Here is a 12,817-nt window from a genome sequence, read left to right on the forward strand (position 1 = left end):
AAAATTAGGGGCGGTACAGTTTCTAAAAGTAAAACAGGTGGGTAAATTAATTGTGCCTGTATTTTATTTTTTTCTCGATGCTTTCTCTTTCCGTGGATATACTAAAATTGTAACCGTTTTAGTCCACAACTAATAGATAGTCTTCTTTAGGCTTTCCTTTCCGGGCTTCCCCTCTAGGTTTTAAACTGTGTCTATAGTGAAAGGTGGGCTAGTAGATATTGTCCTCTTTGGGCTTCCCTTCAAGGTTTTAAAACGTGTCTAATAACGAGAGGTTTTTCCAGACCCTTATAATGTTTCATTCAATGGGCTAGCAAATATTGTCTTCTTTGGGCTTCCCTCAAGATTTTAAAATGCGTCTACTAGAGAGAGGTGTCGTGGGCTAGCATGTATTGTTCTCTTTGGTCTTTCTCTCAATATCTTAAACGTGTCTAGTAAGGAGAGGTTTTCCATTTTAGGCTTCCCTTCGATTTTAAAACGCATCTACTAAGGAGAAGTTCAGTGGGGAGAGGCTTCGTGTCTACTTAGCAAATATTGTCTTATTTGGACTTTTCCTACGTGTCTACTAGGGAGAGGTTTTGTGGGCCAGCAGATATTGTCGGGGCTTTCCCTACGCATCTACTGGTAGAGGCTTTGTGGGTTAGCTGATAGTTTTCCCTCAAGGTTTTATAATGCGTCTACTACAGAGAGACTTTTCCTTTTGAGGTTCCTTTCAAGATTTTAAAACGTGTTTACTAGGGATGTCTTCCTTGGGCCTTTCAGGCTTCCCATCAATGTTGTAAAACGCATCTACTGGGCAGAGGCCCACACCTATAAAAAATGTTCCGCTCCCTTCTCCTCACATTCTCGAAGGAACGCACCAATAATAACCCTTCATTTAGGGAGGAAGAAAGTTCGAGAATTAAAAAAACTCTCAAAATACCGAGATCTCTCGAAAATTAAAAAAAAAACTAAAAAACTAAAAAATTCCAAATATACCCTTTATACTTTCAACTTTTTTAAGATCGATTTCGATTACGTCTCTACGCTCTTATATAATTTCAAAACCCGAACTCGAAAAATACACAAAGCTCTCTATTTCCATCACAAAACACTAAGAAAATGAAGAATTAGCAAAGTTAGAGGATTATGAGAGGGCAGAACAGGTTTTGATATGAATCTGAATTGGGCATGTGCCCTTATAATCTCAGGATCATCACCACAATGCCCCTTGTATGTACACATAACAAAAGGGTTATATATCCTTTTCTCTATACCCTCCCTGTCCCTTTCAAGAAGTCTCGAATAGAACACGACGCTCTATAAGTTCTGACAACACGCTCCTCATTTTATCAATCGAAACGGGTTTTAGTATTAGCCCGTCCATGCCGACTCTCAGGCAGCTCTCCTTTGTTACTTTGTCCGAGTTCCCAGTGAGGACTACCATGAACGGTCTTTCGTGGCTTTTTGCAAACTTTTCGCGTATGCGTATGGTTAGTTCGTAACCGTCGACTCCAGGAGTGCATATATCCATGAAAACAACCCTGTGTTCCTGAGAGACAACTCGTAAGAATTCCTCAACCGAACCTGCTGTCGTTACCTCGCATCCGAGATGTACGAGAAGTCCCTTCGTTACTGACCGGCTAACTCTGTGACAACAAATGCAGCATCAATATTAGAACTCGAAAGGCAATTCCACCAAAAATATAGCATGGTTTGAATCATCAGAGATTGGTTCAATAATATTTATGTCAAACATTTTAGCAGAGCATGAGACGTTAGTAGTGACTCTAAGTAAGTAGAAATTTAGAGTCGTTACAATATTTATGTCAAACCAGAGTCATATTTCACCTCAAACACTCACACTCCACACTACCCGAACACTCCGTATTTTAGCAAAGCATGAGACGTTAGTAGCGACTCCGAGTAAGTAGAAATTTAGGGTCGTTACAATATTTATGTCAAACCAGAGCCATATTTCACCCCAAACACTCCACACCACCTAAAAAACCGATTCTTCGTTAAACAGTCTCTCCAGCCAAAGCTCTCAGAAATCGCTAAGACGTTACCGATCGACCCCTTTTACAAGCCCTCTTCGCCCCTCCTATGCACAGCTACGAATAAAAAACTAATGGCTTCACAATCTATTTCTTCCTCGTTCAGCAAACTCACACCCGACGTCCCTTTCCCCGAGCATAACTATACGGAATAAGCACGGATTTTTGTTCCAACCCAAATAAATACAGTTCAGTTACAGAAACATAATTCCAGTTCAAGAACAAGATTGAAAAGTAGCACAATTGTGTTCGAAGAACCTTAAAAGTAGCTAAAAATACGAGACTTCGATCTCGTGTTATGCAGTTTATGGCAGAATTACATGAACATTATGAACACAAACATGGTACAAATTACATCTAAACATAAATTTTGAAGCAAAAATAGGTAAAACGTTACTAACCCGTTCTCGTCCATAACAAGAACTTTATGGCATAACTTTATGGAATAAGCACGAATTTTCGTTCCAACCCAAATAAATACAGTTCCCTTACAGAAACATAATTCCAGTTCAAGAACAAGATTGAAAAGTAGCACAATTGTGTTCGAAGAACCTTAAAAGTTGCTAAAAACAAGAGACGTCAATCTCGTGCGTTATGCAGTTTATGGCAGAATTACATCCACAGGAAACAGCTCATTCAGAAGGCAGAGAACATTATGAACACAAACATGGTACAAATGACATCTAAACATAAATTTCGAAGCAAAAATAGGTAAAACGTTACTAACCCGTTTTCGTCCATAACGAGAACTTTGAGCCCAGGAAAACTTGCATTGATATTGTTCTCGTGAATTTTCGATGTAAAGGGAAGCTTTGGTTCATTAGATTGATCAGCAATTCCAAGTTTTACAATAAAAGTGGCTGTACATCCCTTTCCAAGACCTTCACTTTCAAGCCAAATTTGTCCTTCCATAAGATTCACAAACCTGATCACATAGCTTACTTTAAATACGAAACGAAACAAGTGATTAATGAGAGAAAAACCAGAGCTATGAACACTTTACCTCTTACAAATTGCAAGCCCAAGACCACTGCCACTAGAGTTTCTTGTAGCCACAGTTTGAGTTTGTGCAAATTTTGTGAACAACTTAGGAATTTCTTGAGGACTAATTCCAGATCCAGCATCTTTTACCTATACATGAAGAAAACAAATTGTAACATGTTTCTACGTAACGATATTGAGAGCTCATTCGATTCTACGTGCCGAGTAAACGAACCTGTACGCGTAAATAAAAGTGATTATCGCTTGGCACGGGGAGAAAATCTTGAGCTCGGAATTCTCTAAAGGTTTCAGATTTTGCAACAATGGCTGTGATTGATATACTGCCTTCTTTTGAAAATTTCACGGCGTTACCCACAACGTTAAGAATGGCTTGCATAAGACGTTTCTCGTCACCGATGGCGTATATTGGCAAATCAGGACCTAAATGCAAGGTCAATGATAACTTTTTGACTAGTGCAACAGGCTTGATCAAGTTAAGTACCTGCAACAATTAGTGTTGGTATCAGATAGGTAATAGATATTTGCAACATGGTTGATCATTCGATATTGTTTATCAGACCTCTTTGAAAACGGCATGAAGATTAAACGTGCCGATGTCCAGTTGTAGGCTACCATCTTCGAGCCTCGAAAGATCCAAAACATCATTTATCAGAGTGGCTAAGAGATTACTGCTTTTTAATATTGTTTCGACCATTAGACGTTGCTCTGGTGTAAGTTCAGTCTCTTGCAACAATGAAGAGAGTGCAATTACGGCATGCATCGGGGTCCTCATCTCATGGTTCATGACAGCCAAGAAATCGTTCCGGGCACGTATCGCCGTTTCTGCTTCTCTCCTGGCTAGATCAAGAGCAACATTTTGCTCCATCAAAAGATCTCTAGCCCTCATTGACTCTTCTAAGATTGCAGCATGAGAAAGAGCTACTGCTACCTGGTTTCAAATGTACATACATGGATCAATGGTCAGGAGAGATTGATCAGGCCACCAAAAGGTTAGACGACGAGGACGACTTAAATTATTAGATTAGTATTAGCCGCCTATCCCGAAAGAAAATGGACCAAAAATCAAATAAGTTCTTCGTATAAACAAACTTCACTCTTACAGTTACAACTTTTTTACGTATTTTAACAGTGTATGTGAGATCCCACCTCGATTGGAGAGGAGAATGAAACATTCTTTTTAAGGGTGTGGAAACCTCTCCCTAGTAGACACGTTTTAAAAACCTTGAGAGTAAGCTCAAAAGAAAAGTCCAAAGAGGAAAATGTATACCGGTGGTGGGCTTGGGCCATTACAAATGGTATCAGAGCCAAACACCGGGCGATATGTCAGCGGGGAGACTTAGCCCTGAAGGGGGGTGAACACAAGACAGTGTGCCAGCAAGGCTGATGGGCCCCGAAGGGGGTGGATTGGGGGGGTCCCACATCAATTGGAGAAGGGAACGAGTGCCAACGAGAATGCTGAGCCTCAAAGGGGATGGATTATGAGATCTCACACCGGTTAGGGAGGAGAACGAAGCATTCTTTATAAGGGTGTGGAAACCTCTCCCTAGCAGACACGTTTTAAAAACCTTGAGGGTAAGCCCGAAAAGGAAAGCCCAAAGAGGACAATATCTACTAGCGGTGAGCTTAGGCCATTACAAATGGTATCAGAGCCAAACACCGCGCGATGTGCCAACGGGGAGGCTTAGCCCTGAAGGGAGGTGGACACGAGGCGGTATGCCAGAAAGGCTACTGGGCCCCAAAGGGGGTGGATCGGGGGTCCCACATCGATTGGAGAAGGAAATGAGTGTCAGTGAAGACACTGGGCCCCGAAGGGGATGGATTGTAAGATCCCACATCGATTGGGGAGAAGAACGAAACATTCTTTATAAGAGTATGGAAACCTCTCCCTAACAGACGCGTTTTAAAAACCTTGAGGGGAAGCCCGAAAGAGAAAGCCTAAAGAAGACAATACGCTAGCGGTGAGCTTGGGCCGTTGATAGCTAATTTTTGTTCCATTCTTTTCTTGAGGTTACATGGGTTAAGGGTTTGGCTCCAACGGTGTACCACCATCTAAAGCACCGAATAAAACAATGGGGTGGCCCACCAGTAGAACATGCAAGAACTCAGAATTTAATATAAAAAACAAACAATTTTTATAATTGGTGCACTGTAAGAGCAAAACTCTTGGCCCATGCAACATCTAGAAAACATCACCCTGCAATAAATTCATAACAGTTGTCCACCTGTACAACATGCAAGGATTCAGCTTTAAGCTGCAGCAAGATAAAAACAACCCCAACCTGTTCTGAATAATATGTTATAGGTTAATCCTCAAGTTTCAAGAAACTTAACTTTTAGCGAATAATTTAATAAAACTTTACCAATTTACTCCTATACTTTCAAATTTGTAACAATTAAACCCCGACTTATCTGTCTCGACAATAACTAAACCATTACGCAATGAAAAGTGTAGGGACTAAACTTGTAACGACCCTAAATTTCCACATACTCAGAGTAGCTACTAACGTCTCGTGTTCATCTCTAATGTAGAAATATAACCCCATCATTTATAACATAAACTTCGAAAAACGCTTAAAACAACTTATTCTCTAGAAAATACAGTCATGGTCTTACGTGTTTAAATACGAAATAAGACTGTTACGTGATGAAAAGTGTAGGGACTAACATGAAAGTTCAAAGATCAAAAAGTGTTTTTTAAGCATAACTAAGTGTAGACAAACATATTGCAATTAACTTCTTATAAGATTTCAAAGGGGAATGTGATATTTTGATAAAGAATCCATGCTAACAAGCTAAAGATAGACAAGTTCATGGATACCTGATCAGCAACAACTTCAACCAGCTCCAGCTCATGAAAGCGCCATTGTCGAGCACTATCTGATGGAAGCATCAAAACCATGAGGGCGAATCGCTTAGTCGAAAGCTCGGGCCAATCATTTATTTGAAAATGAGAAAGATGCAATAGAGGGACACGAACAGCAACCACCTCTCCCGGCACGTAACTCCCAGCGAGAGGTCGTAGCCTAGCCACCGGGCAGTTCGGTGATATCTTAACTGCACGGTTACTACTAAAAACTTGGCTGATCACGGGGAGGTTGATGGGAACGGTATACCCAACTGGATTTTGTTGATGAAGAGTATAGGATAGTTGAAGTTCCAATCCAGTTCGAGTTGGCATCCAAAGTGCACACTCTTCCAAAGCCAAAGTTCTTCCCAGCTCAATAAGCGTAGTTTTGAGTATCGTATGTCGATCGAGTGTACTCCTAATTTCATGTGTAAGCATCCTTACGTGTCGACCCGTTTCTTCTTGTGTACGTATGAGTCCCATTTCCCTATCTAATTCAGCTGCCTTGTTCTTCAAAAACAGCTCTCGGGTTTTCACACTCAATAAATCTGGTATAATATGCACAAGCATAAGCGCAGTCGCACACGATACCACAGCGGTTAATACCTTCGAAATGGTCATTACTATCGCTACAGTTCTTGAATGCATCGAAAACGTCCATAAGTTAATAAGATGTGTTGCTCCACAAAGAACAATGAAAGCACCAAACTGAACAAGAACCCATCTGTAAGGAAACACTGCAGACTTCTTTACGAAGTAGATGAGCTCCAAGGGGATGGAGAAATATGCAAGTGCAATGAAGAAATCTGAGATGTACTGATACTTCTTCAAGAGTTCGTCAGCAGGCCATTGAGGCTCAATGCAATAACAAGACTCCATGTCAACTAGACCGCACCGGCCAATGACTTACGGACCGTTCCCTGTTTATCTGGTACACAAAAAGATACGAAAAGACAACATTAATGCCAATGAACCTGCCGAATAATCATATAGCGAATTAGTTGTCAATTTCAGCAACATATACAAGTATAGAGAAAACAACGAAGCACGGACAATGTGTTCAGATCCGTGTCTCGTGTTTGTGTCCGTGCTTCTTAGAAGAAAACCTTTGTTAGGAATCACGGATCTCCACAATGGTACGATATTGTCCACTTTGAGCATAAGCTCTCGTGGCTTTGCTTTGGGTTTCCCCAAAATGCCTCATACCAATGGAGATGTATTCCTTACTTAAACCCATGATCATTTCCTAAACTAGCCAATGTGGGATTCCCTCCCAACAATCCTCAAGAATCCTCCCCTCGAACAAAGTACACTATAGAGCCTCTCCCGAGGCCTATGGAGCCCTCGAACAGCCTGCCCTTAATCGAGACTCGACTCCTTCTCTGGAATCCTTGAACATAGTACACTCTTTATTCTATACTTGAGTCACTTTTCACTACACCTTCGAGACTCACAACTTCTTTGTTCGACATTTGAGGATTCTATTGACATGGATAAGTTAAGGGCATGGCTCTGATACCATGTTAGGAATCACGACTCTCCACAATAGTATGATATTGTTCACTTTGAGCATAAGCTCTCATGACTTTCCACAAAAGGCCTCGTACCAATGGAGATGTTTTCCTTACTTATAAATCCATGATCATTCCCTAAATTAGCCAATGTACGGACTCCCTCCCAACAATCCTCAACAACCTTCCCATGGAACTATCATGAGAAGAAGATAACACATCAAACAGGACAATCCTGCTTCGTTTCTAAGCTAATATTCATTTTTCAAATCAACCAACAAGACCCATTTCATGTTCGCACAAAACACTTCAACAAAATACTCTGTTCTTAAGGGCAGGGAAGTCACAACAACAGCTGATATAAGAAAACATTAATACCAATGAATCTGCACAATCAAAATACATAATCATATAGCGAATTAGTTGTCGATTTCAGCAGCCTATACAAGAACAGAGAAAACAGCAAAGCACGGACAATGTGTTCCAATCCGTGTCTCGTGTTCGTGTCCGTGCTTCTGAGCAGCAGATAACACATCAAAGAGGACCATTCTGCTTCGTTTCTAAGCTAATATTCATCTTTCAAATCAACCAACAAGACCATTTTCATGTTTGCACAAAACATTTCAACAAAATTCACTGTTCTTAAGAGAGCAATAGGTAATATCACAATTTCATCACCATTACAAACACCAGATCCACCATGTGAACATATCATATTGCAATACAAACCCATTTCAGGTCAAGAAGATCCTAACCTAAAATAGCTCAATAACATTCAAAGGCAACAACGCCAGTTCGCGATCAGTTGAAAATCACTAAATCCCCTCTAAACAAGCATTTTACAACACCCATTTCATCAGCAAACGATTCAAACTCAAAACACTCCAAAAATCAAACCCCAAATCAAAAAGAGAGTGATCAATCGATCAATCACCTGGGTTCTCTTGCTCATTCGAGTTCAATAGACAACATCAAAACGACTGCCTCAGTCGTTCTTCATGTGTGAACCCACAAACCGTCTTCGATCCACCATTTTTGTCCGAGATTTCAGAGACCCACGAAGGCGTTTCGAGTCTAAATACAATGTTCTTGGAATTTTCAACTGATTTTCACTCCTCTTTTTCTCTCTCTATCTTTTCTCTCTCTAACTTTTTTCGGGTGTGGTGGGATTTTGGAAGTTCTGTGACGAGAGAACGGAAATTGGGGAAAATTGAAAGAAAACATCTGAGTCAACGTCGGTTCCATCTCTCTCTCTCTCTCTCTCTCTCTCTCAGTTTCGCCTTTTTATCCACGTCCGCCATTTTCTCTCTCTAGAGATTATTTTATACATGTTCTTTTTCGAAAAATTTTAAAAATATATATGATTTTAATTTCATTTATAACATTCAGATTCATGCACGGTCTTAATTGCGTGAATCAGGTGTTAAAAGTTGCTTAAAGATTGGATTTTGACCTAGTTTTATGGACTTCTTTTTCTCCCGAGGGACCCATAAGGTTTAATTTCTTCATTAATAAAATTAGGGTTTGTAGGTCAGAAATGACATAAATTCCCCCTTTTAAGTGAGGTGGTGGATAGGAATACAAAATCTCCCATTCACATATTTTGGGGATGGGAATTTGAAAAATTAGGGTTTTTTTTTTTTTTTTTTGTTTAGTTTCGATATGTAATTAGCCATGTGTTAACTAATTAATGGAGATGAACGACCCGTGCATTGTGATGTCATCCTATGTCTTATCGGAAATGTCCATCAGGATCGACCCATGTGTCACTCTTCTTATCAAGACATCCCGAACATCCATCGTCTGAGTTCTCATTAGGACATGAACCCTCTTGTGTCCATGTCATGTAATTTACGGACTCTGTACCAGATAACGGGTGCATATACCAACTTCTGACACATGGGCTGGAGTGCACTTGTGTCATCCGACACTGTCCTTGAAAGCTCATTTTAAAGGAAGTCATTTGAGACACTCGTCTCGCAGTGCTCGCCCTAACCGTGATACACACATGTACCATGGGATAGCTCACTTAGGTCACATGACTAAGGGGTGGTAGAGAGCTGACACCATGTCTTCCCCTTATAGTACATTTTGAGGCATTTTAATCTTTCTGGTGTAGATACCGAGTGGTCATATGGCTCCATGGAGTTTTCATCCCGTGTCTGATTGACACCAAATTTGATGAGCTTTCATCTTTCATATAAATCGACTTAACTTCAGAGCTGCATACCGAAACTCATATCAAAATTCCGACTTATGAGGTTATGGCCCGAGACCCTACTCGGCCCTGTCCAATCTTATCTTCAGCACTTGTGTTGTCTTATTCTCTCCAACCTTCCTTATGCCTCAATTTGGCTTTAATACACACTCTTCTTGGCATGTTGAATGATGAACGGTTCTCTTATTCTCTCCAATCTTTCTTATCTCCTTGGCCCTCACGTGGCTATACGGGCGCCACAGGGGTCACCACCTTGTCTATTCACGTGTGCGTGTTATAATCTACTGTTTTCATAGTGAGGTTGTGACACTTTCCCCCACTTAAACTAGTTATCATTCTCGGTGACTTACTTATGAGCACAAGCGCATCATGGATTGTGACACAACCCGACCCGACCCTACCCTACCATACTTTAAAATTATTATGAAAATTAAAAATATTTCATATCCGTAACTGATATATAGTGATGTGTTGTAACTTGTAAATATTTAATATTTAAACTTTACGAGATTTTAATTATTAATAGAACATATATTATGGATAAGCAATTTTTTTAAATAATTAAAAAAAATGTTACGTAAAATTGTGAAATCTATTTAAGTTGCTCCCGTCACCATATACCCTTATATATTTTTATTTTATAGTTTTTTTTCTCGTTATTAAATAATAATTAATAAAACAATAACGAGACGATAAAAAATATATATATATTTAATACAAAACCACATGCTTAAGAAAAATGTGAGGGTCAGCGCCCCACGTGAGAAGAATAATTAGAACAAAATCTAAATTATATTTAATCCTTTATTTTTTAATATTCCTTTATTCTAAAATCTTAATTTTAATAAAAAAAAATTATTTGGTATATTAAAAAAAAATTATGTCCCGTGATTATAAACTATATTAAATTTAAATATTTTAAAATAAATACAGTTCAAAAAATATGATTATCCGAAAATAAAAAATGAACCGAGTTGATTCATGAATTATTCTAAAACTAGATTAGGTTGAACGGTACATTATTATTATTATTTATTATTTATTTATTATTATTATTATTACTCTTAAAAATAATTTTATTGTACGTATATTTATTTAATTTTATAATTATTTATTCTCTAACTATTATTTTCTTTTTTAACTATTTAAAAGATAATTTTTCGAAATATATATTAAAATTTAATATTTTACGGATGGGTTTAGATTCCTTTCGTATTCCACAAATATTCAACTAAACGTGTATCCATAACAAATATCATTAACGGATTATCCTAAAGCAAACTTACGTGTTTGTGAAACACTTAGCGATACTTCTTTTACGTTATACAAATCATCAGATATAATAACAAAAAAGGTACAAGACTCTCCCGAGAAGGATCGGGATCTCTGAATCCTCCTTTATGTCCCGTACTACAAAATTTGTAAGAAAGATAACCTCGTCAACTTTAACCAAAACATCTTCAACAATGTCTCTTACATAAGCCGGTGAACGATCCACTCGTCGAACAAAGATAGTAGAAGGTTATACTTTCCCGAAACCTAGTTTCTGAGAAACGGAAAGACGTGCTAAATTTATGCTAGCTCCTAAATCGCATAACGCTTTTTCGACGAAATTTTTCATATATATACACGTAAAATGGTTGGGATGGAAAATACAATCACTGTTTCTACCTCATTTATTTAACGGAGAGAAATTTCTCATCCATTTCGTCCCTATTTTCCGTTTAAATTGGATTACCCACCTCGTTCGAGATGGGTTTCTACCGAGCCTCGACCACGTGGGCTAATGGACATCTCTACCTAGAAAGAGGATTGGGTCTTTCAAATGGACCACATGGGCCATGGACCTTGCCAAAATATATAAACAAGAAAACTAAATTTTTTTTATTAAAAAAATAAAACTAATAAATTAAAATAAAACACTTTTTATTTTCCATAATATCGAATAAATTAAATTTCACTGCTATTTCGATAACGGCACCAAAAACGTGATGCAATGTTAGGTTGATCTCGATAAATTCTCGTGTAATAAGTTAAACCCTATATATTTGATAACGACCCTTCGTTATTATTGTCCTCTAATAGTTGATAACCGAAAATCGATGCAAGATATTCACGAGGTGTGAGACCTCACATCGTTTAGAGATGAAAACGAAACATTATTTATAAGGGTGTGGAAACGTCTCATGAGTAGACTGTAACAACCGTTAAAAATAAAAAGTAAATAAATAAATACTTCAGCCTCTCAGCTCTCCACCGACCTCTCGCAACTCCTTTTCTAAAATACTTTCACCAAAGTGTCTAATGTTCGTTTTGCAGAAGCTTGAACATGAAATTGATGTCATCGGCTCATATAGGTTGACTTGAATTTCAAATGACAAAACCGAATCAATTGGAGGTAAGTGACCTGACCCTTGCACGTGTGATTTGTGCTTATGTACTATGATGATGATGTAAAATTATATAATATGATGATGTCATGATGTTGTGATGATGTGAGTTAGTAAGCTGTGATATTACGATGCAGTATGATAACGATATGACTAAATATAATGATATTTCATATTAAGATGATGATGCCGAATTGCATCATGATGAAGAGTTTTACGAGACACAACCCTAAATGATGTTAATGATGATGAATGTATGAAGGCCAATGCATGCATGTTACCTAAAGAAATATGTGAATGATGTATAGAGCTGCGTCATAAGATTAATTTAAGATGAAAATTATAGGGACCTCATGCATATTGTGTGTTCATTTACATTGGGTTACTTCCCATTTATGATGATGAGTACGGGAATGTATACTATGATGATGATGATGATTATGCCTTGCGTGATATTCTGAGGGTTTGCTAACCTCTGAACCTCCGGCTACAAACAACTAGCCCGACTATGATGGGCCCAAGGGATGTACGAATTGTTTGATGGACTCATGCTTGCACGTGTGGGTCGTGTGTAGAGAAGTACTACACATCCAATTTTGTTTGGACTGGAGTCCACCTCTATGATGGTTTTAACAATAGATCTCATGTCAATAGTGGGGTTACTTACTGAGTTTTTTTAAAATACTCAAGCCGTGTGCTGCTTATATTTTTCAAGTAAAGGCAAGACACCCCTATATAGGTGACGACGTCATCACGAGTATAAACCATGACACGTGCGTCGGATAATTGTATTTTAATTCTTAGATCTTAAGTTCGAA

The 12,817-nt window shown here is 38.5% G+C and overlaps 1 protein-coding gene across 1 annotated transcript; it reads right to left on the reverse strand.

The window, feature by feature from the left end:
- Positions 1-1,050: 1,050 nt before the first annotated feature.
- LOC111444177 (ethylene receptor 1-like) lies at positions 1,051-8,688 on the reverse strand. The gene is made up of 7 exons (XM_023082168.1): positions 8,326-8,688; positions 5,854-6,808; positions 3,595-3,963; positions 3,250-3,516; positions 3,037-3,164; positions 2,761-2,958; positions 1,051-1,625 (listed from the first exon to the last, which is right to left on the reverse strand). Exons 2-7 carry the CDS (start codon positions 6,757-6,759, stop codon positions 1,268-1,270), a joined length of 2,226 nt encoding a protein of 741 aa, XP_022937936.1. The 5' UTR covers positions 6,760-6,808; positions 8,326-8,688; the 3' UTR covers positions 1,051-1,267.
- Positions 8,689-12,817: the final 4,129 nt, after the last annotated feature.

This window comes from Cucurbita moschata, unplaced genomic scaffold, assembly GCF_002738365.1.
Source record: "Cucurbita moschata cultivar Rifu unplaced genomic scaffold, Cmos_1.0 Cmo_Scf00006, whole genome shotgun sequence".
Classification (NCBI taxonomy): domain Eukaryota; kingdom Viridiplantae; phylum Streptophyta; class Magnoliopsida; order Cucurbitales; family Cucurbitaceae; genus Cucurbita; species Cucurbita moschata.

Coding starts and splice junctions, on each gene's coding strand:
- LOC111444177 (XM_023082168.1), bottom strand. CDS start 6,759: ATGGAGTCTTGTTATTGCATTGAGCCTCAATGGCCTGCTGACGAACTC. Junction 3,517..3,594: donor TTCATGCCGTTTTCAAAGAG/GTCTGATAAACA, acceptor TAATTGTTGCAG/GTACTTAACTTGATCAAGCC. Junction 2,959..3,036: donor GGGCTTGCAATTTGTAAGAG/GTAAAGTGTTCA, acceptor CTATGTGATCAG/GTTTGTGAATCTTATGGAAG.